Source organism: Nanorana parkeri, unplaced genomic scaffold (assembly GCF_000935625.1).
Source record: "Nanorana parkeri isolate BGI_ZX_2015 unplaced genomic scaffold, ASM93562v1 scaffold1928, whole genome shotgun sequence".
Classification (NCBI taxonomy): Eukaryota; Metazoa; Chordata; class Amphibia; order Anura; family Dicroglossidae; genus Nanorana; species Nanorana parkeri.
The window spans coordinates 147,416-165,938 of NW_017308196.1; the positions used below are offsets into that span (position 1 = coordinate 147,416).

Consider the following 18,523-nt stretch of genomic DNA (forward strand, 5'->3'; position numbering starts at 1 on the left):
TGAACTCAAGGTGAGTCTTGCAGAAGCTGCTTTTTCAGTCTTTTATTGAGCTATTCATTTTTTTATTTTTTTTTGTGGGGAGCACTGCTTTAAGGAAATCCACATGTCAGTCAACTCAACTACAAAAAAGAAGGCCTTTATAATGACCACCAATGTACAGGGACCATATACACTGACCACCAATGTAAAGAGGGCATTTACACTGATTACCAATGTAAAGAGGACATTTAAACTGATCACCAATGTAAAATAGCCTGAAGTTGGTCTAGTTTGCTGGATCCCTCCCACAGCTCTGTTCATTTATGTGCTGATCAGTGAGGACGTCATTGATGCTTTTATATGGTAATATCTTGGTTTGCAAAGGTGGTTGGTGCACATAAAGTGGATTTGTATCCTCTGTGGCTTTTGAGGAATACATTCAAATTAAAGTTTTTGTGTCTGGAGTTCAGATTTAAAAAGATACAAATAAAAAAACAAATATACTTGTATATTACAAATATAAAAGTTCTCTAGACCAGATTTAACAGGAATGTTAATCAGAGTTCCTCTCTACTCCTATTGCAAAGAGCTGTAGATCAAAATAAGTTTATTGCCTAATTGAATAATTCTAATAGATTCCAGGGGTGGAACATATTTTATGGCACAAAGCATGCCCGAGGATAGCAGAAGGATTTAATGTATTCTATCATCTCAACACTGCTCCGGTCACACGTGTTTATATACAAATGATCAACACGGAATTTTATTACTTGTTTGATCATTATCTATTGTTACCTTTCTTTTCTTTGTTGATTTTACAGTGCTGATTGCATTATAAAATCCATGTGTATTTATAATGTGTAACACCTGTCTTGCCTTTCCTTCCTTTCCAGGTTCCTGACTCTCTACAAAGGTCTTCTTCCTAAGATCATGCGGCTTGGACCTGGTAATTCCTGTCCTAATTATCCTCGTTAGCTATTGTATATGAAGTCATTCTAGAGTCGGTAATCAAACCTTTATTAGGTGTTATCATTATTCACAGTACTATAATTACAATCTTGTACAAAAGCTACAGGATATTATTCTCAATTAGCCACCGGTTTATGTATCAAGCTGATTAATAGCTTCATTTAGCTTTAGTCATTTACTTTTCCATCTGTTCTGGTATACTACCAGTCATAGGAATGTGTTTTATGACTTCAAATATGGCAAATTTGACAGAATCTTTATTGTGATCACTAAAAGGAGCTTACACTATCACCAGGTTGATGAAAAAGAGGCCAAATGTTTTCGGCACCTGTGTACATTGTTTTTAACCTTTAATTTTCCCCCTCATCCTGCCCTGTCAGAGCAAAGAATTTTAAACTGATTTTTGGCACAAACATGAAGGTTGCGCAAACTTGTCCGGTATGAGAGCTAACTGGTGCCTGTCAAAGAATTTTGAGATTTCTTTCCGCACTCTCCACCTAATGACATCTGAGGTTATATAAATATAATACACTACTCCCGGTAAATTATAATATTTCTATGTAACATTACAAAGTGCTGTTTATCGAACTGCAGCATACATGCATTCTCTGCATACATTCTCTGCGTTCTACATGAAAACTACACCTAACAAGTTCTCAGCTGTCCTTGCTTTCTCAAGCCGTTTGTCTGCTAAAAAGTAAAATGATGGGATTGTTGGGCATGGGGGGGAGGGGGGGGGGCCTGATTTTGCTATGGACTCTACCCAGAATGTCCATACAGTAAGTCACTGTGTGATGGGTGATGAATTATGTACCCTAATGGTGAAATATCACCCCCTTATATCTTTAGAATATGAGTGTGGCAGACAGAGAGCTCCCACCATTTATTTCTTTGTCGATTACATTATGTTATGTATATTGCCTTGTATGTTGATTTGTAAATTCCCTAACCTAAAAAAGCACTGTGGAATAAAGTGGTTCTATAGAAATAATGTCTAAAAATAACCATACTAATATCAGTCATGGTCAAAATAAAAATATAACACCTTACCCCAGTACCTCCTGTTTGCACCCCATATGTGAAGGTGGCCCTTCTCCTCTGACCACTAATATAAGGAAGACATTTCAACTGTCCACCGATGTAAAGTGGCTTTTACGCTGACCATCAATGTAATGGGGGCATTTACATTAACAACCAATGTAATAGGGGTATTTACACTGCCCACCAATGTGATAGGGACATTTATACTGGCCCCTTAGCAGAGGCATGTACACTTACTACCAATGTAATGGGGGGCATTTATGCAGACCACCTGTGTAAAGAGGAAAATTTACTTTCACAATAAATGTGATGGGGCATTTACACTGACCACCAATGTAACGGCAGTATGTACACAGGCAATCAATGTAATGAGGGTATTTACACTGACCACCAATGTAAAGGGGGCATTTACACTGACAGACGATTTAATAGGGGTATATAATCTGGCCACCAAGTTAGAAAGATCAGTTTTGATGACCATAAAGTTAAGGGTGGCATTTACATTGACCACCAAATTATTTACACTGATCACCAACGCAAGAGGGAATTTACACTGACCAATCAGTTAAGGGGTACATTTATTCTGAAAGAAGGCATTTTCACTTACCACCAATGTAATAGGGGCATTTACGCTTGCCAGCAATGTAGCAGGTGCATGTACATTGAACACCAAATAAAGGTGAAGGTGAATTTTCATGAATTGCTGTTGGTTGTCATGAGACACTACAGTATGCGCCACAGACAATTCAACTGTCTCATTAAACAACCTGAAAAACATGTTAAAAGCACAAAGATGGCATGTCTAGTTTCATATAGTTCAGTACTTTATTTTCTAGGTATTGCTCTTGGCTCAGTTTCAAGAAATCGTCTAAAATGCACACAAATGGGAGGAATTAAAGGTCCTCTATCATCAACATTTAAACATAGCCCAGAGCGGTTTTCTGCTGCCTGTATGTGGTCATTTGCATACAAAACTATGCATAGGGCTGCTTTAATTTGTTAGAATAACAGTTGTACAGATTACATATTGTTTCCTTATTACAGGCATGATAACCTGCTATTATGTACCATTTAGTTATGTCACCCCATTAACATCAACATCAAGTTTCTGTTCAATGTTGTCCAAATGCTCGGATTATAATTTCACATATCAACATGGCAGTTACAAGGTGGATGATATTGCCCATTATTCAGGTTTCATTCTCAAGAATTATAGCTGGAATCGTGTTGGGTAATATGGGGAACAGACACTTTTGTTACCTTTAGCTTTTAGTGCCATTGTTATCATGCCTTTAGCATTTTTTAGCTGATTTACTAAAGGAAATTAATTATTTATTATTAATTGATTATTATTATAAATTATGTGAATATCCACTTCATTTATCCAGTCATGTGCAGATGAAATAGGTAAACAGGTACATTTGATTTTCACATGATTAGATAACTGAAGGAAAATATGTAAGGAAACATTCGTACAACTTTTATTGTTTAAAGAGTCTCAACTCCGTAGGGAAAAAAAAAAACTACTGCAGGTATAAAGTGTAGGAACATAGAGATGCCAGCAGCTTCAAAATGACACCAGATATAGACACATTTCTGGATTGTTTTTTGAGGTAGAACACCAACATTGTTTCTGAGTCCCATCGCCTCACATTCTTATTGGCCTATCACTATCATGGGATGCCTCACTGGCCAATAGGAATGTGCTGGAGGCAGGAAGGGGCTGGTAGTATTTGCCTGTCAATACAGCCTGGAATTCAGTTATATCTGTGGGCTCCTTAAAGTTTTAGCAGGTATGTGCAGGTACCTTCAGGTAAGAAGTGATCAGCTTTGTGTTTTGTTGCAGTACTACTTTAGAGCAGATAATGGAGGAAATTATAACTCCAGCTGTGACCTTGTAATAAATTTGCCTCACAATCTGTTTCACTGCTCCTATTTAGCATTGCCTTCCTGTGTCGACAGAAAGAATAAATGTTCACAAAGTATAAAGAGCAACTTTAAGCAGCAAGTGAAAGCATTCAGTGAGGTGCTGATGCCATCCAGCAAGTACAGCAATTTTCCTTAAAGAAAAACTATGAGGTGAACGATTTCCACTCATCCTCATAGTTAGAGCCGACCTGTGACAGAGAAGCTGTCACAGGTCGGCTCTATTGACTGGGAAGTGAGAAGAAACATGCACCAATCCGCTAACTTCCTGATCATCTCCCTGCAGTGAGCTTTGACTGTAAGTCACCGCTCTTCGCATGGATTCCCCCCTCCCCGATCCTTCAGCCCTGAGTGGAGGAATGAACGAGGGCGGGCACAGCTGGCTCTGCCTCTAGATAGGCAGTGCCAGCTGTCACTCACGCAGCTGGGTGGATCCAGACAGTATTGTTGGGATCCGTCCCGGGTGCGGCGCTCTCAGTATTGAGCTTTCACTCACGTGAGGAGGTTAGTATATGTCCTCCCGTGACCTTAAAGAGAACCATGTATATATCCTCCCGTGGGGGTCTATGTATGTGTCCTCCCGTGACACTTACCCCATAGTAAAATACTTACCCCATAGTTCTCTTTTAAGTTTGAAATACACCTTCATCTGATTTCTTTGTAATTCCCTGCAGAATAAGCATGCGCAGATTTGTACAGGATCAGTAGCAGGGTTGTAGGAGTGCACTTCCTGAAGTCTGTGTTGTGTAACTTCATCTCCCACAAATCACGTTCGATGTCTACGGTGGGATTGAATCTGATTAGTGGCAAAGCACCTTAGTTCTGGGATTTTCACACTAAGCTATCGGTATGTGAATGGGCAGCATGGCAAATGTTCCTGCATCTCCTGCAGGATCACCCAAGATCACCAGATTACAGACAAAAAGGAAGCAGGTTGCACTGGTGCAAAACATCACTAATCAGCAGGTAGCCTATACTCCCAGTATGCATATCAAGGCTTAAAGAGGAACTTTACCCATATCTTCAAAAAAACAACAAAGACACCTTTAGAAATGTTTAGTTATGACAATCTACATACACAGACTTATAGATAATTGCATGCTTTTTATTATTTGCATACCTTATTTTTCTTTTCCTCTGCATTCTTCTCACAGTGGCCATTTTTACTAAGGGCAGATGAATCCATCTCCCTTTACTTCCTGGAACTCTGGCACATGTGTTTAGGACATGTGACCATGCACATCATCTCAGGAGAGGAAAATGCCTTTCCCTGAGATCTCAGATGCGATTTCACAGCAAAGCACTGCTGATGTAACCTTCCCAGGATGCAACACTCCAGGGGCACATTACATCACTTTTGTCAAAGAGAACCAGGAAGTAGAAAACTAAAAATTGTAAAAAAAATTAAGATGTGTTGTTTAACTAATGAATTTAAGATGATTTAATTTAAGAGCTGCATGCTGATATGATTTTTAGCCAAAGGGGGTAAAGGTCCACTTTAATGTTCATTTTATTCCAAAGTGCACCTATAAAGAAAACTTTTTAGAGGCTATTTTCCATATCCTTCTTCTTACTTTTCAACTAAACTTAATTTAAAAAATAATCACAAATGATGTGACTCAGAGTGTTAAAATGTATTGCATTATGGAATGACCACTCTGGAACATTAAATCATATTTCCACTTTTTCAGCCAAATTTGTGAAAATCCCTCTATATGTTTGTTATGTCTTCCTATTTACACAGCATACCGAAACACCATTTTAAAAAAAATATTTCTTACCTTTTAGATGTCTCTGTGTAGCAAGCCTTTGCACACTTCTCTCTTAATTTCCAAATTACAGGAAACTCTGACTGTCCTTATAGGGTGATTAAGGACAGACTGAGCTTGCTCTCATTAAAGGAGAACTATGAGGTCAGTGTTTTTCCCCATAGTTCTCCTTAGGGTAACGGGAGGACACAAACTAGTGTCCTCCCGTTACCCTAAGCTCAGTATACCGCGAGCTACAGCTCGCGGTATACTGAGACGCCGCAGCCGGAGCGGATCACGACTTAGCTGACGGGATCCGCCCAGCTGCGTGAGTGACAGCTGGCTCTGCCTATCTAGAGGCAGAGCCAGCTGTACCCGCCCCCTCCCCCGTCCGTTCCGCCAGTCAGCGCTGGCAGATCGGAGCGGGGAGAGGGGAATCCAGCCCCTCCCCCTGTCACGGCAGAGAGCCGTGACAGGATCGAGAGGCGAGCGAACCCGGTATGTGTTCGCTCACCTCCCGATCTACTGAGCTGACCTGTGACAGTCTCATTGTCACAGGTCGGCTAGAACTATGAGGTGAGTGAAAAGCACTCACCTCATAGTTCTCCTTTTAACATACAAGCCTTCTAGATCTTTAACCGTTTGTTAGGACAGACATTTTTCATATCTAGTTCACAATGAATGAGATCTGTCAGCACACTACAGACAGGGTTATGTTAACATTAACCTGCTCAGCCCCCTGGAATTTCACAGCAAATCTCTGCACAGAGAGCATGTATTTTACAGGCGGCAATTTCTATTATATTGTTTTAAATTATGCTATGCGAATAAGAACATGGAACAAATATAAAATGGGTGTTATTCCAATTTGGCTGCAAAAGTGGATATACACTAGAGGCTGCCTATACATGTTGCAGTCTGATTGTACACACTCTATAGAATCTCCTTTAAATTTGGCAGAGATGATATAGTAAAAGGAACTACCTGAACAATCTATTCAATGTATAGTTGTGTGAAAAAGTGTTGGCCCCCTTCCTGATTTTTCATTGTTTTGCACGTTTGTCACACTTTAATGTTTCAGATCATCAAACAAATTTAAATATTAGTCAAAGATAACACAAGTAACACAACATGCAGTTTTTAAAAGGAAGGTTTTTTATTATTAAGGGAAAACAAAATCCAAACCCACATGGCCCTGTGTGAAAAAGTGTTTGCCCCCCTGTTAAAACATAACTTAACTCTGGTTTATCACACCTGAGTTCAATTTCTCTAGCCACACCCAGGCCTGATTACTGCCACACCTGTTCGCAATCAAGAAATCACTTAAATAAGACTTGCCTGGCAAAGTGAAGTAGACCAAAAGATCCTCAAAAGCTACACATCATGCCGAGATCCAAAGAAATCCAGGAACCAATTAGAAAGAATGTAATTGAGATCTATCAGTCTTGAAAAGGTTATAAAGCCATTTCTAAACCTTTGGGACTCCAGCGAACCACAGTGAGAGCCATTAGCCACAAATGGTGAAAACATGGAACAGTGGTGAACCTTCCCAGGAGTGGGCGACCAACCAAAATTACCCCAAGAGCACAGCGACGACTCATCCAAGAGGTCACAATAGACTCACAACAGACATCCAAAGAACTGCAGGCCTCACTTGCCTCAGTTCAGGTCAGTGTTCATGACTCCACCATAAGAAAGAGACTGGTCAAAAATGGCCTGCATGGCAGAGTTCCAAGACGAAAACCGCTGCTGAGCAAAAAGAACACAAAAGCTTGTCTCTGTTATGCCAGAAAACATCTTGATGATCCCCAAGACTTTTGGGGAAATACTCTGTGGACTGACGAGACAAAAGTTGAACTTTTTGGAAGGTGTGTGTCCCATTACATCTGGCGTAAGAGTAACACCGCATTTCAGAAAAAGAACATCATACCAACAGTAAAATATGGTGGTGGTAGTGTGATGGTCTGGGGCTGTTTTGCTGCTTCAGGACCTGGAAGACTTGCTGTGATAAATGGAACCATGAATTCTGCTGTCTACCACAAAATCCTGAAGGATAATGTGCGGCCATCTGTTCATGACCTCAAGCTGAAGCGAACTTGGGTTCTGCAGCAGGACAATGATCCAAAACACACCAGCAAGTCCACCTCTGAATGGCTGAAGAAAAACAAAATGAAGACTTTGGAGTGGCCTAGTCAAAGTCCTGACCTGAATCCTATTGAGATGCTGTGGCATGACCTTAAAAAGGCGGTTCATGCTCGAAAACCTTCCAATGTGGCTGAATTACAACAGTTGGGCAAAGATGAGTGGACCAAAATTCCAGCCCAGCGCTGTAACAGACTCATTGCAAGTTATCACAAACACTTGATTGCAGTTCTTGCTGCTAAGGGTGGCCCAACCAGTTATTAGGTTTAGGGGGCAAACACTTTTTCACACAGGGCCATGTGGGTTTGGATTTTGTTTTCCCTTAATAATAAAAACCTTCCTTTAAAAACTGCATGTTGTGTTTACTTGTGTTATCTTTGACTAATATTTAAATTTGTTTGATGATCTGAAACATTAAAGTGTGACAAACGTGCAAAACAATGAAAAATCAGGAAGGGGCCAACACTTTTTCACACAACTGTATATCCAATCTAGTGTGCCCTCATACTACAGATATACATAAGTAGACCCTCATACTACAGCTTTAGACTCGTCTTAGATTTTATCTTTTAGATCAGCAAAAAGTACCAAGAACTTTGCTGTATGAGGGTCTTCCTGTCTGGATATAAATTAAATGGAAGTTCTCGCACATCCTTTTTAGTACATTTTTAAATGAATAATTGGTTTATAGATGGTCTCTATGTACTGCATTGAAGGATAAAACATAAGTTACAGCAATGAGAGGGACAGTGGATAACCGTGGTCTCCGTTGTACATTGTATTTTTCCTGTACACAGTGATATTAACCTGCCCCTATGGCCTCTTGTCTGGTATGTGCCCACCTGTATTTTGTTCCTCACCTGCATTCCCCGCCTAATGTAAGCAGTGAGCAATTCCCAACCACAGCAAAACTCACTTCCGTGCTGTGCTTTTGTGTTTGCAGGAGGTGCGGTGATGTTGTTGGTGTATGAATACTCCTATGCCTGGCTGCAGAAACACTGGTGACCCGGAGAGAAGCCACATCTTCCTGTCCCTGTACAAAGACATGAAGATCATCCTCACAGCTGATGGGAACTTGAATTGAATTTACGCATCAGATTCTGCACTTGTCATCCTAAAGACAGATTGCATATTTTAAAGAGAACCTTTCATTTTGTTAATTTACCGCAAAGTGACAGGTTCCCTTAATAAACTTTTTCCTCCTTCCCTACCCACTGATACTTACCTTCCTGGCCGATCTATTTGTCTTCCAGAACCCTCATAAATATTGTAAACCTGGGGAGCATTTCACATTTTCCTCTCCCTCCCAGAATGCAGTGCTTAGGCCTGAGTAAGTAGGCCCAAGCACTGCAGAGCTTACAAAGAAGCTTACAAAGGAGTTAGATTCAGTGTTTCTGGATGAGAACATGGTGGTGGTGGTGGTGTATGAGGAAAGTTTGTAGCAGGGTGGGAGGTAGTGTCCTACCAAGGGAACATGTCACTTTTCCCTGAATGCTAAATTGCTTCAAGCATCCCTTTATTGCCGTGAGTAAATAAACACACCATTCCAAATACCCCCAAGAGGCCCTATCACCACCTCGTGCATGTGAGGATTAAATTGTCATGTAACACACCCTTTAAGTGCTGTTTCTTCTTTTCCTGGGCTAACCTCAGAGGATGGAGGGGGTTCATATCCCCTTGGGCTCTAAAACCTTAAAGTGACACTAAACTCAGGAGTTAAATCTTATAAATGCATTCTATCTGAACTGTTAACAGCACTGTTTATTTGTGTATAACTCAGCTGTGTAGATCTTCAAATCATGTCTGGATTCATGCTGACACTCTGCTTCCTTTTGGAGGGCGACTACCTTTGTTCCCTATGTTCACCGTGTGTTTTGTAAGTTAGCCACCGCTCCAAGCTCACTCCCACGATAGACTACAATCTTGATACATATTAGTAAACTAAATGTGACATTATAGTCTATCACGGGAGTGAGCCTGGAGCCGTGGATACTTTGCTACACACAGGGACCACGGGAAACAAAAGTAGTCACCCTCCAGAAGGAAGGACACTGTTTGCACAAATTCACAGATGATTTGAGGATCTACAGCAGATTGATACACAAAAAAGGTACATTTGTGTTAACAGTTAAGGTACTTGAATGCATTTTTAAGATTCAACTCCTGAGTTTAGTGTCACTTAAACAGTAAAAATGTGCTTTGAATAATATCAATTTCCACTGTTGCAGCTTGTCTTCAATTTGTTGTGTTTACAGTTATAGTTACCTTCAAAGTATTTATGTGGGTTGGGATTTAGCAGCCTGCAGCTTTTTCCCTTTGGTTTCCCAATAGGCATAGCCCTTATTTTCAATATCCCAGCATGCAAAATGCATGCAAACCTGAAGCCAGCCGGAAGCAAAACTCATGCAAACTGGAAACAATATGCTTAAAACTGGAAGCAAAATGTAGCTTAGAAACAGTGCAAATGGGTCGTTAGTGCCATCAAGTTGCTTAAAGGAGAACTATGAGGTGAGTGCTTTTCGCTCGCCTCATAGTTCTAGCCGACCTGTGACAATGAAACTGTCACAGGTCGGCTCCGTAGATCGGGAGGTGAGCGAACACAAACCGGCATAACGCCAACAGTTAGCTGTTATTAAAGGAGAACTAGGGGGTTAAGACTTTTCCCCATAGTTCTCCTTTAATAACAGCTAACTGTTGGCGTTATGCCCTGCTGGGAGGTTTGAAGCGTGGTTGCCCAACCTGAAAGTGTACTAGATATTGCATAGATATTAAGCTACATAGATATGAAGCTTTTTTTTTTTATTTCAGATTCCAATCCACTGCTATTAAAGCTGACTACATCGGATGATAAGATTTTTGTTCAAATGCTTTGTAAAATGTGCCACCTGTTGTGTAATAGTCATTTTCACTATAAGCAACCTATTTTAATTTGTTTTAATTAAATAAATCCGCACTCTATAAAATTACTGATAAAACTGGTCAGTTTGACCATCTAAAATCTAAGGGACCCTGCACACAGGTGATTTGATGCATCTTGTTAACTGTGCCTTGGCTTACATTGACACCTGTGCATAGATGCATATTGTGAGTGAATTTATTAGGACATTTTATTGTGTTTGCATAGGTTTAATTCAGGCCTTAAAGAGAACCTACCTTGATTCTACTTTGAGTGACTTCTAAAAATAAAAACGAAGATTCACCAAACTTTGACGTGTTTGTCATATTGGAGTGCTGGTGACATCTCTTTACAACGATCTTAAAGAGAACCTGTCACCTCCAATGTGCTATCACATAGGAAACTTTTCAGGCCCCTTTGTGATAGTAATAAAGTTAAGTTAAAAATGTAAGTTAAAAAAAATAAATAAAAACCCCCATAAATATGTTTAAAGTCTGCTGCACCACATATACGTACTAACAAATGTAAATGCATGCATTGGGTGCGTCTATGTATTAAATGACAATGACTAGCAAGAACAATTATTTACAGCCATTGTTTATGGTTAACTCTAAACTAGTGACCTGTAAAGGCTTTTAAAGCGTCGCTAATGGACAATTTAAGTTACAAAGCTTGTCACTGTTTCACGGTCACATGCAGTTTTGAAGCTTTATATATTTGGTATTTATTTTCTCAACACGACCTCATCTTTAAAATGTTACCAAAAACATTATGTTTGCGTGAACTTAAACTTAATTGAATTTATTTTTTACTGAGAATTTGGGTTTGATAAACTTTTGTGCTACTATCGTGTGACATAGAAAATTGTAACTACCACCATTTTAAGAAAGTGTTAGAATGGATAGATTGGCAACGTACTAGAACCCCTGTATTGATATTTTTGCTGTCTTTGTCCCATTTTGGGAGATTTGCCCTCACTTCCTGTTCTGCTGTCACTCATTAGAGTGTGGAGATTGTCATGGATTAGAACCTCTGTGAGGTGTCCATTTATGTCCCTACTGAGAAGATATTCCCTCATTTCCTACCCTAGTGACATCCTGTGCATATGGTTGTTGGACAATGTTACTGGTACAGAACATAAATTGAATCTTTCCAACATTGATATAGACAGCAATGAGATCTCAAAAGAAGTCCTAATCATTACATATTCTATCCAAAACTAGACAAAATATTTTGGCTAGAGTTGGACGTAAACTGGATCCCACCTAAATAGGCTGTAGGGTTTGTGCATGACTGCAATATGGGCATTAGAATGGAGGTTTTGCCAATATGGATTCATGTTAATGTTTTATTCTCTGTATAAGGTAGTATTACATTTTGTTTCCGCTATATAAATTAATACAACAAATCAAATCCTGTATATATAACGCCTTCAATATGCCTCTATGATAAAGTAGGCTATAAGGTGCAAGAAATGCAGGTCAGCGCCGCAGCTCATTGCAGCATATGCAGGAATGCATATCCTTGCTACTGTCCCACACAGTTGTGTCCACCAAGGAGATAAATGTAATTCTTCTACACACCAGACAGAATGAAACATTAAAATGCACCTGACAATTATAGTATGTGTGGCCAGCTTAACATCTCTTCTACATGAAATATCAACTGCTTTCCCACTGCTTTCAACTTTGCAACACATTGAATTGAATGAGACTTGCACGGACCTCAGGAAGCCATGATTAGTGGGGAAAAAAATCACATGCTGTTGGAGACCTAGTGGCATCATATATAGAATAAGCATATGAAACTCAAATGAAACAGTGGGCTGCATTGACTGGATTAAATCTTCGAGGGACCACAATTTGTATTCTGAGGGCCATACCTACTTAATTTCAAAAAAGATGATAGCGTTTTGGTAATTAGCATTTTTGTAAGAATTGGAGAGAAAAAAGAGGTCAATAAACATTTCCTAAAGTATTCAACTACACAACTACTATAATTACTTTTATCACCTGGAGGGCTTTTAACTGAAATTCTAAAACAATTGAGGACCACAAAAAAGGTGTGAGAGTGCTGCAAGGGGTCCCGAAAAAACTATTTTGATATGTCTGATATAAAGTCAACTGGCAAAGCGTTAAAATATTCTTCCCAACCTTTCCCCAGTTAAAAAGCAGTGCACGTTAGGCCTAATTTCCTTTCCACCAAAGCTCTTTCTACCTTTTGATCATACAGTATATGAACAACATAATATGCCAACTTTGTATAAGAATTAGCTCATTTGAGGTCCAAAAATATAAGCTATTGGGAGGTTTGCTATGATCACCAACATGCAGTGCCTATTGTAAATTACAACGTAATGATATTGCCAACATTTATAATGACTTAATTATTCATTTATTTTTTCAAAAATGTTCTATCTCTGCTGAGCATAAGGTGAATAAAAGAATGGAGGATTTGTCTTTGTGATTCACAAAGGAAACTTGTGTCATGGGAACAAGAAATGTATTGCTTATACCTCCATGTTTTTGATGCCCGTATGATCCCATCTTTAAAAAAAAGGAAAATGCCATAGGGAAAGCATGATTTGAGTACAATCAGGTATAAGAAACCAGTGCTTATTAAACAGCAGCTTGTGATAGCATGTAACACATAACAATACTGTAATGTAACCAAGGAGAAAAAATATTTTTATACCTTAAATATTTCATACAGTGTGTTGATCTTTTTAAAAGGGATGTTAAAGGTTCTTTGTAAATGTCAAGGCTAGAATTAAATTGATATGCATGAAAAGGATCTCTAGTCAAAAAGCTAATGTTAATTATTGTATAATGACTGCAATGTGATGTATGGCACTGCAGTTACCTCTATATGTGATAACTCCTCTCCTATCATGTGCATTAACTCTGCCTGATCTCTGTGTGCTGCATAGATGCATCCCACTCTTTCTAGTATTATAAATGGGAAGGGAAATGATGTTGCCACTCTATAAATTACTGTAAGTATGTGAGATGGTCTGTAGTCGGATTTGGAATAGTAGCAGGTCAAAGTACAAGGTACCTGGCTGGGACTAATTAATCAATAATCACTGTATAACGTTTGAAAATTCTATTGCTCAACATCCTGTTACATACAGCTATTACAAATTAAGTTAGCTAAGGGGGAGAGGGTTAGGAAACTGTGACAATCCTGCAAGCTTTATTATTACTTTACCTTAGCAAATTTCACCACACAATTCCGACATCAGAGTAAGGGCTTGCATACCTGGGTGTTTGTTTTTTGTTTTTTATATATATGAATTTGTGAAGCTGTTTGGCCAGGCTTTGCATTGGTTCATATTATGTTACAATTCTCAGTTGCACACCACTGTACCAGCACACTTCTTCTCTGGACATTAGCAATGTAACTGCTCACTTCTCCATTGACCGACACTGGTACCACAAACTGCTGCACTGTGTATACTGTGCTATACTTTACATTTTCCAGACTGCCGAACTCTGTTTTGTAATTTTCATAACAATTCAGTATTTAATCCCATTGAGTAACAGATGCACTTTGTGTGCATTTGTGAAACATTTTGGCCAAGTTTTGTATTGGTTTGTGCTTTGGTAAGATTAGTGCATTTTGCCCAGCTGCATTTGAATGATTTTGTTCTCTTTAGCATTCAGTGTGAATGCTTCACAAACAACATAAAAGCATCTCAAATACAAGTCATTTTCCCTGAGCTGCCTGTGAGCATGCTGCATTTGAGTCCAATGTACACTAACCCGCAAATTGTTTTGTGTGCTTCCTGCATTTTGATGTGGAACCCACTGACCGTTAAAAAGGTGCAGACATCAGAAATGGTGTCAGGCTTGTTTTTTTTTCTGATTTGTATCCTGATTTGTTTAGTTTTCACTTTTACTGCTCAAACACATCATGCATTGGACATCCCATAAAAAAGTGGTTTTTAATGTGGAGTTGCCCTCCCTTGTGGCTATCTTCACTGTTCTGGGAAGGCTTTCTAACATATTTTGGAGTATGTCTGTGGGAATTTGTGTCTATTGAGCTAAAAGAGCATTTTGGTCAAGTACTGATGAGAAGACCCGACTTGCAGTTGGCGTTCTAATCCATCCCAAGGGTGTTCAGTAGGGCTGAGGTCAGGGCTGTGTGCAGGGCATTTGGGTTCCTCCACCACAACATCATCACCAAACCTTGTCTTCATGAAGCTGGCTCTGTGCTTAGGGGCACAGTTATGCTGGACACAAAAAAAAGTGCCTTCTCCAAAATGTTGCCACAAGGTACAGTTGTCTAAAATGTCTACTCTTCACTAAGAACACTTGCACTCGATAATTTGGAGGAATGTCCACAATGTTTGCCCATATAGGTGGTTTGATGTTTACAAATGTTTGGCCATATAGTTTATATAGTGTGAGTGTCATGCTGATTGAATGGCTATATAGCAGACCCTCACACTACATAGTAACATAGTTACGCTTTTGGTAAGGTTGACCAAAAGCACAGGTCCATCCAGTTCAACGTGTGCATGTGTGTGTGTACATGTACAATATTCTTGTATATTCTGTTAACTAAAAAACCTTGTCCAAATGTTTCTTTTCTGAATGTATCAATGCTTTCAGTTAATACCATCATCTGCAGTAGGGAATTCCAAATTTTTACGGCATTTACAGTAAAAAAATAACCCTTTCTGATTAAACTGCCCATCCTCCAACCACATGTTGTGTCCTTATGTCATCTTTAGAGTTCTTTGTCTGAACAGTTTATTCTAAATACTGTGGTGCCCATTTATGAATTTGAAAATTGCAATTAAATCCCCTTTTAAGTGCCTCTTCTGTAAGGAGAACAAGTTTCATTTCTGGAGGCAATCTTTATAACTCAGGCTCTCCACCCCCTTTATTAATTTTATTGCCCTTCTCTAAACTCTCTGAAGTTCAAGGACATCCTTCCTGAGGATTATTGACCAAAACTAACCACATACTCAAGGTGCAGCCGAACCAGTGATTTATAAAGTGGTAGGATTATGTTTTTAACTCTTGTAAGAATCCCTCTTTTAATGCAGGATAGTATTCTGCTCACTTTGCTAGCAGCTGCTTGACATTGCATGCTATTGTTGAGTCTATGATTTATAAGGACCCCCAGATCTTTCTCTCCCCTGACATACACTGATGAGCACCACCTAGATAGTAATTTGCATGCTTGCTCTTAGCTCCAATGTGCAGAACCCACTACAAGGCGTTTGTACATTGTATGCACACAAATTGTCAGATTATAATATGCGTGACCAATAGCATTTGCATGTTTGGAGGAAAGAAAACTCTGCTTCCTTTCCTCTGAGTGTGCCAGCCTAACCCTCTGCCTGAAACTTGAGACTACCATTGTATTAGTGCATGCGCTACATTTACTTTTAATGGTCCATGGATGGATGGAAACTGGTAAGGTTGTTCTGTGCTGGATTCACCAAGTTATATGATGGCATTGGATGATTCAAACTGCTGACATCCACCCAGGGGCTTATCTGCCGCGAGGCAAACAAGGCGTTCTGGCAGATTCCCAGAGGGCGGCAATTGCTGCGGGGAGAGAAGATTGAGAGAAGGGGAGAGAACCTTAGGACATCGTAGCGGCGGTGACGCGTACGGCGGGTTGCGGGCCGGGAACGTGGACGGCTTCTTGCGCGGACTGCGGCTCCCGGTGGTAACCATACAGCGGAGGGCGCTGGTTTGACTGCTCCTGTGTGTGATCGTCGGGGGGAGTTGTGGTGTTGTTTGGTGATGGCGGCGGCGGCTCATGATGTCAGCCAGGAGAAGGGGGATTGTTGTTTGCTTATGGTGAGGCGGCATCTCATGATGTCAGCCCCCTTGGTGCTGTCGGCCAGTCCACGAAATTTTAGTCCAGGGGGGGGCGTCGTCGCTGTCCTGCCTAGGGCAGCAGGTTTCCTAAATACACCACTGCATCCACCCAGAACTGAAATGTCAATAAAGGGTCGGACATATCCTATCTATTTCAAATCCAAATGCTCTCCAGATTCTCATTCTCTGATGGACTTTAGGCCAGTTTTATTTGTGGGCCATAGTAAGACTCTTCTCCTGCATCAATACTTCTTTTGAATACATGATAGTGTGTTCTTTGTTGGTACAAATTGACACTGAGCGTTATTACTGAGCCTTCAGTCAACAAGCACGCCCACATCCATCCTCAGTAATAAATTCACTAATCTAATACCAATGAGTGAGTGTGTAACATGTTTGTTTTATATCCCCAAATGACCTTGCATTTGTCTATATTGCATTTAATCTGCCATCTCAGCTTTCCTGTTCTGTCCAGACCCTCTGGAAGATGACAGACATCTTTGTGTGGCTGTAACCATTTACTTAACTGAGCCCAGAAACTGAGAAGCAATGTTATGTAGCCAGCTACGAAAGATAATTGCTGACATGATACTGCTCTTTTGCACACATCGTGTATGTAGATAGAACTACACTTTATACAACAAAGTGCCAATCAAATGCTATCTATTATAGTTTACATCTCACTGGATAAATGAAAATTAGTCTGTTATTGCCTGTAATGGTTTAGAGCAAAGCCAGTGGAAGGTGTGCTGTGTCTGTTTCTGCCCCTGCATGGACAGCTTTGGCATGCTGGAGAGTAGGAGCTCTTGTTCTTAATCCTCCCATATGTCCATAAACAGTACTTTTTTTCACAAAAGAGTTGCATTTATGCAAAGGTTTTATTAACACATCGTATATTATACTATACTATACCACATATGTATTTAAACTCTCTTGAGGTACATATGCAAAATCTATATATAGTAACATATATTACCAATACCATCTATTGTATATTTCTATCTATATAAGAGCCTTAAACAGCATATGAAGTGTTTAGACATGTGCGCCGGCAAAAAATTTGTTTCATTTCAGATTGTTCGTTATTTCGTGCTTGGGTCTGAAAGTCAATTCGTTTCGGTATTCGGATTTGTCAGAGTCCGAAGTTTTCGTTAATTTCAGATGTGTTAGATCAATACAAAAAAAGCATTTGTTGCAGCTAGGGCTGCAACCAACTAATCGATTAATTGATAATAATCGATAATGAGAATAGTTGTCAACAATTCTCATTATCGATTAGTTGGTTGGATCCCTTAGCTCTCTGCTCCATGCTGAGAGGAGGGCACAGCAAGCAGTGAGCGGGTTCAACAGCCAGCCTGCTATTGCAATTTGAAATAGCCAATAGCAGGCTGGCTATTGCACCAGCCCACTACCTGCTGTATTTACATTCAGCTGCCGTCTGTGGAATCTTGACGCTGACAGCTGTCATTCCCTGGGTGTAGCTATTCAAACGCCATGTGCTTACAATACAATTATTTTTAAAAAATTATATAAAAGGTGGGAAAAAAATGTCATTTTCTGTTTCAGCCTGACAAATTCTGCCGCGGGAGGTGCATTGCAGTGCCATTCCTTTCAATGGCACCTGAAACGGGCCTACCACCCACAGTGTAGTCGCCCGCAAAGGAACACATGGTGCCGCAATGCTGTGCTCTCCAGTGCAGTGCGATCGAAAAAAAATTGTGCTTGCAGTTTTATTCTGAAGTAAACTTTATGTTTGTTACACTGCATTTGTGTATTTCATTTTAAATTAAGGACGGTATTTATTAAATTTTTTCATCCAATTAATCAAAAAAATAATTGGCCAACTAATTGATTTTGAAGTCCCCCCTAAAATCTCTTAACAGACCCTTGATCCAAGCAGAAGACTTGCAAGACAGGAAAGGGGGTGGGGGGGAACGAGCATGCCCCTCCTGCACCATACCAGGCCATATGCCCTCAAC

At 39.9% G+C, this 18,523-nt stretch overlaps 1 protein-coding gene across 1 annotated transcript in view; it reads left to right on the forward strand.

Annotated features, from left to right (window-relative positions):
- SLC25A21 (solute carrier family 25 member 21) overlaps positions 1 to 8,884 on the forward strand; it is a 151,491-nt gene extending 142,607 nt beyond the window's left edge. The window contains exons 8-9 of the mRNA XM_018572080.1: positions 873 to 925; positions 8,749 to 8,884. Coding sequence (XP_018427582.1) covers positions 873 to 925; positions 8,749 to 8,810 — 115 coding nt within the window. The 3' untranslated portion in view covers positions 8,811 to 8,884. The remainder of the gene's footprint in view (positions 1 to 872; positions 926 to 8,748) is intronic.
- Positions 8,885 to 18,523: the final 9,639 nt, after the last annotated feature.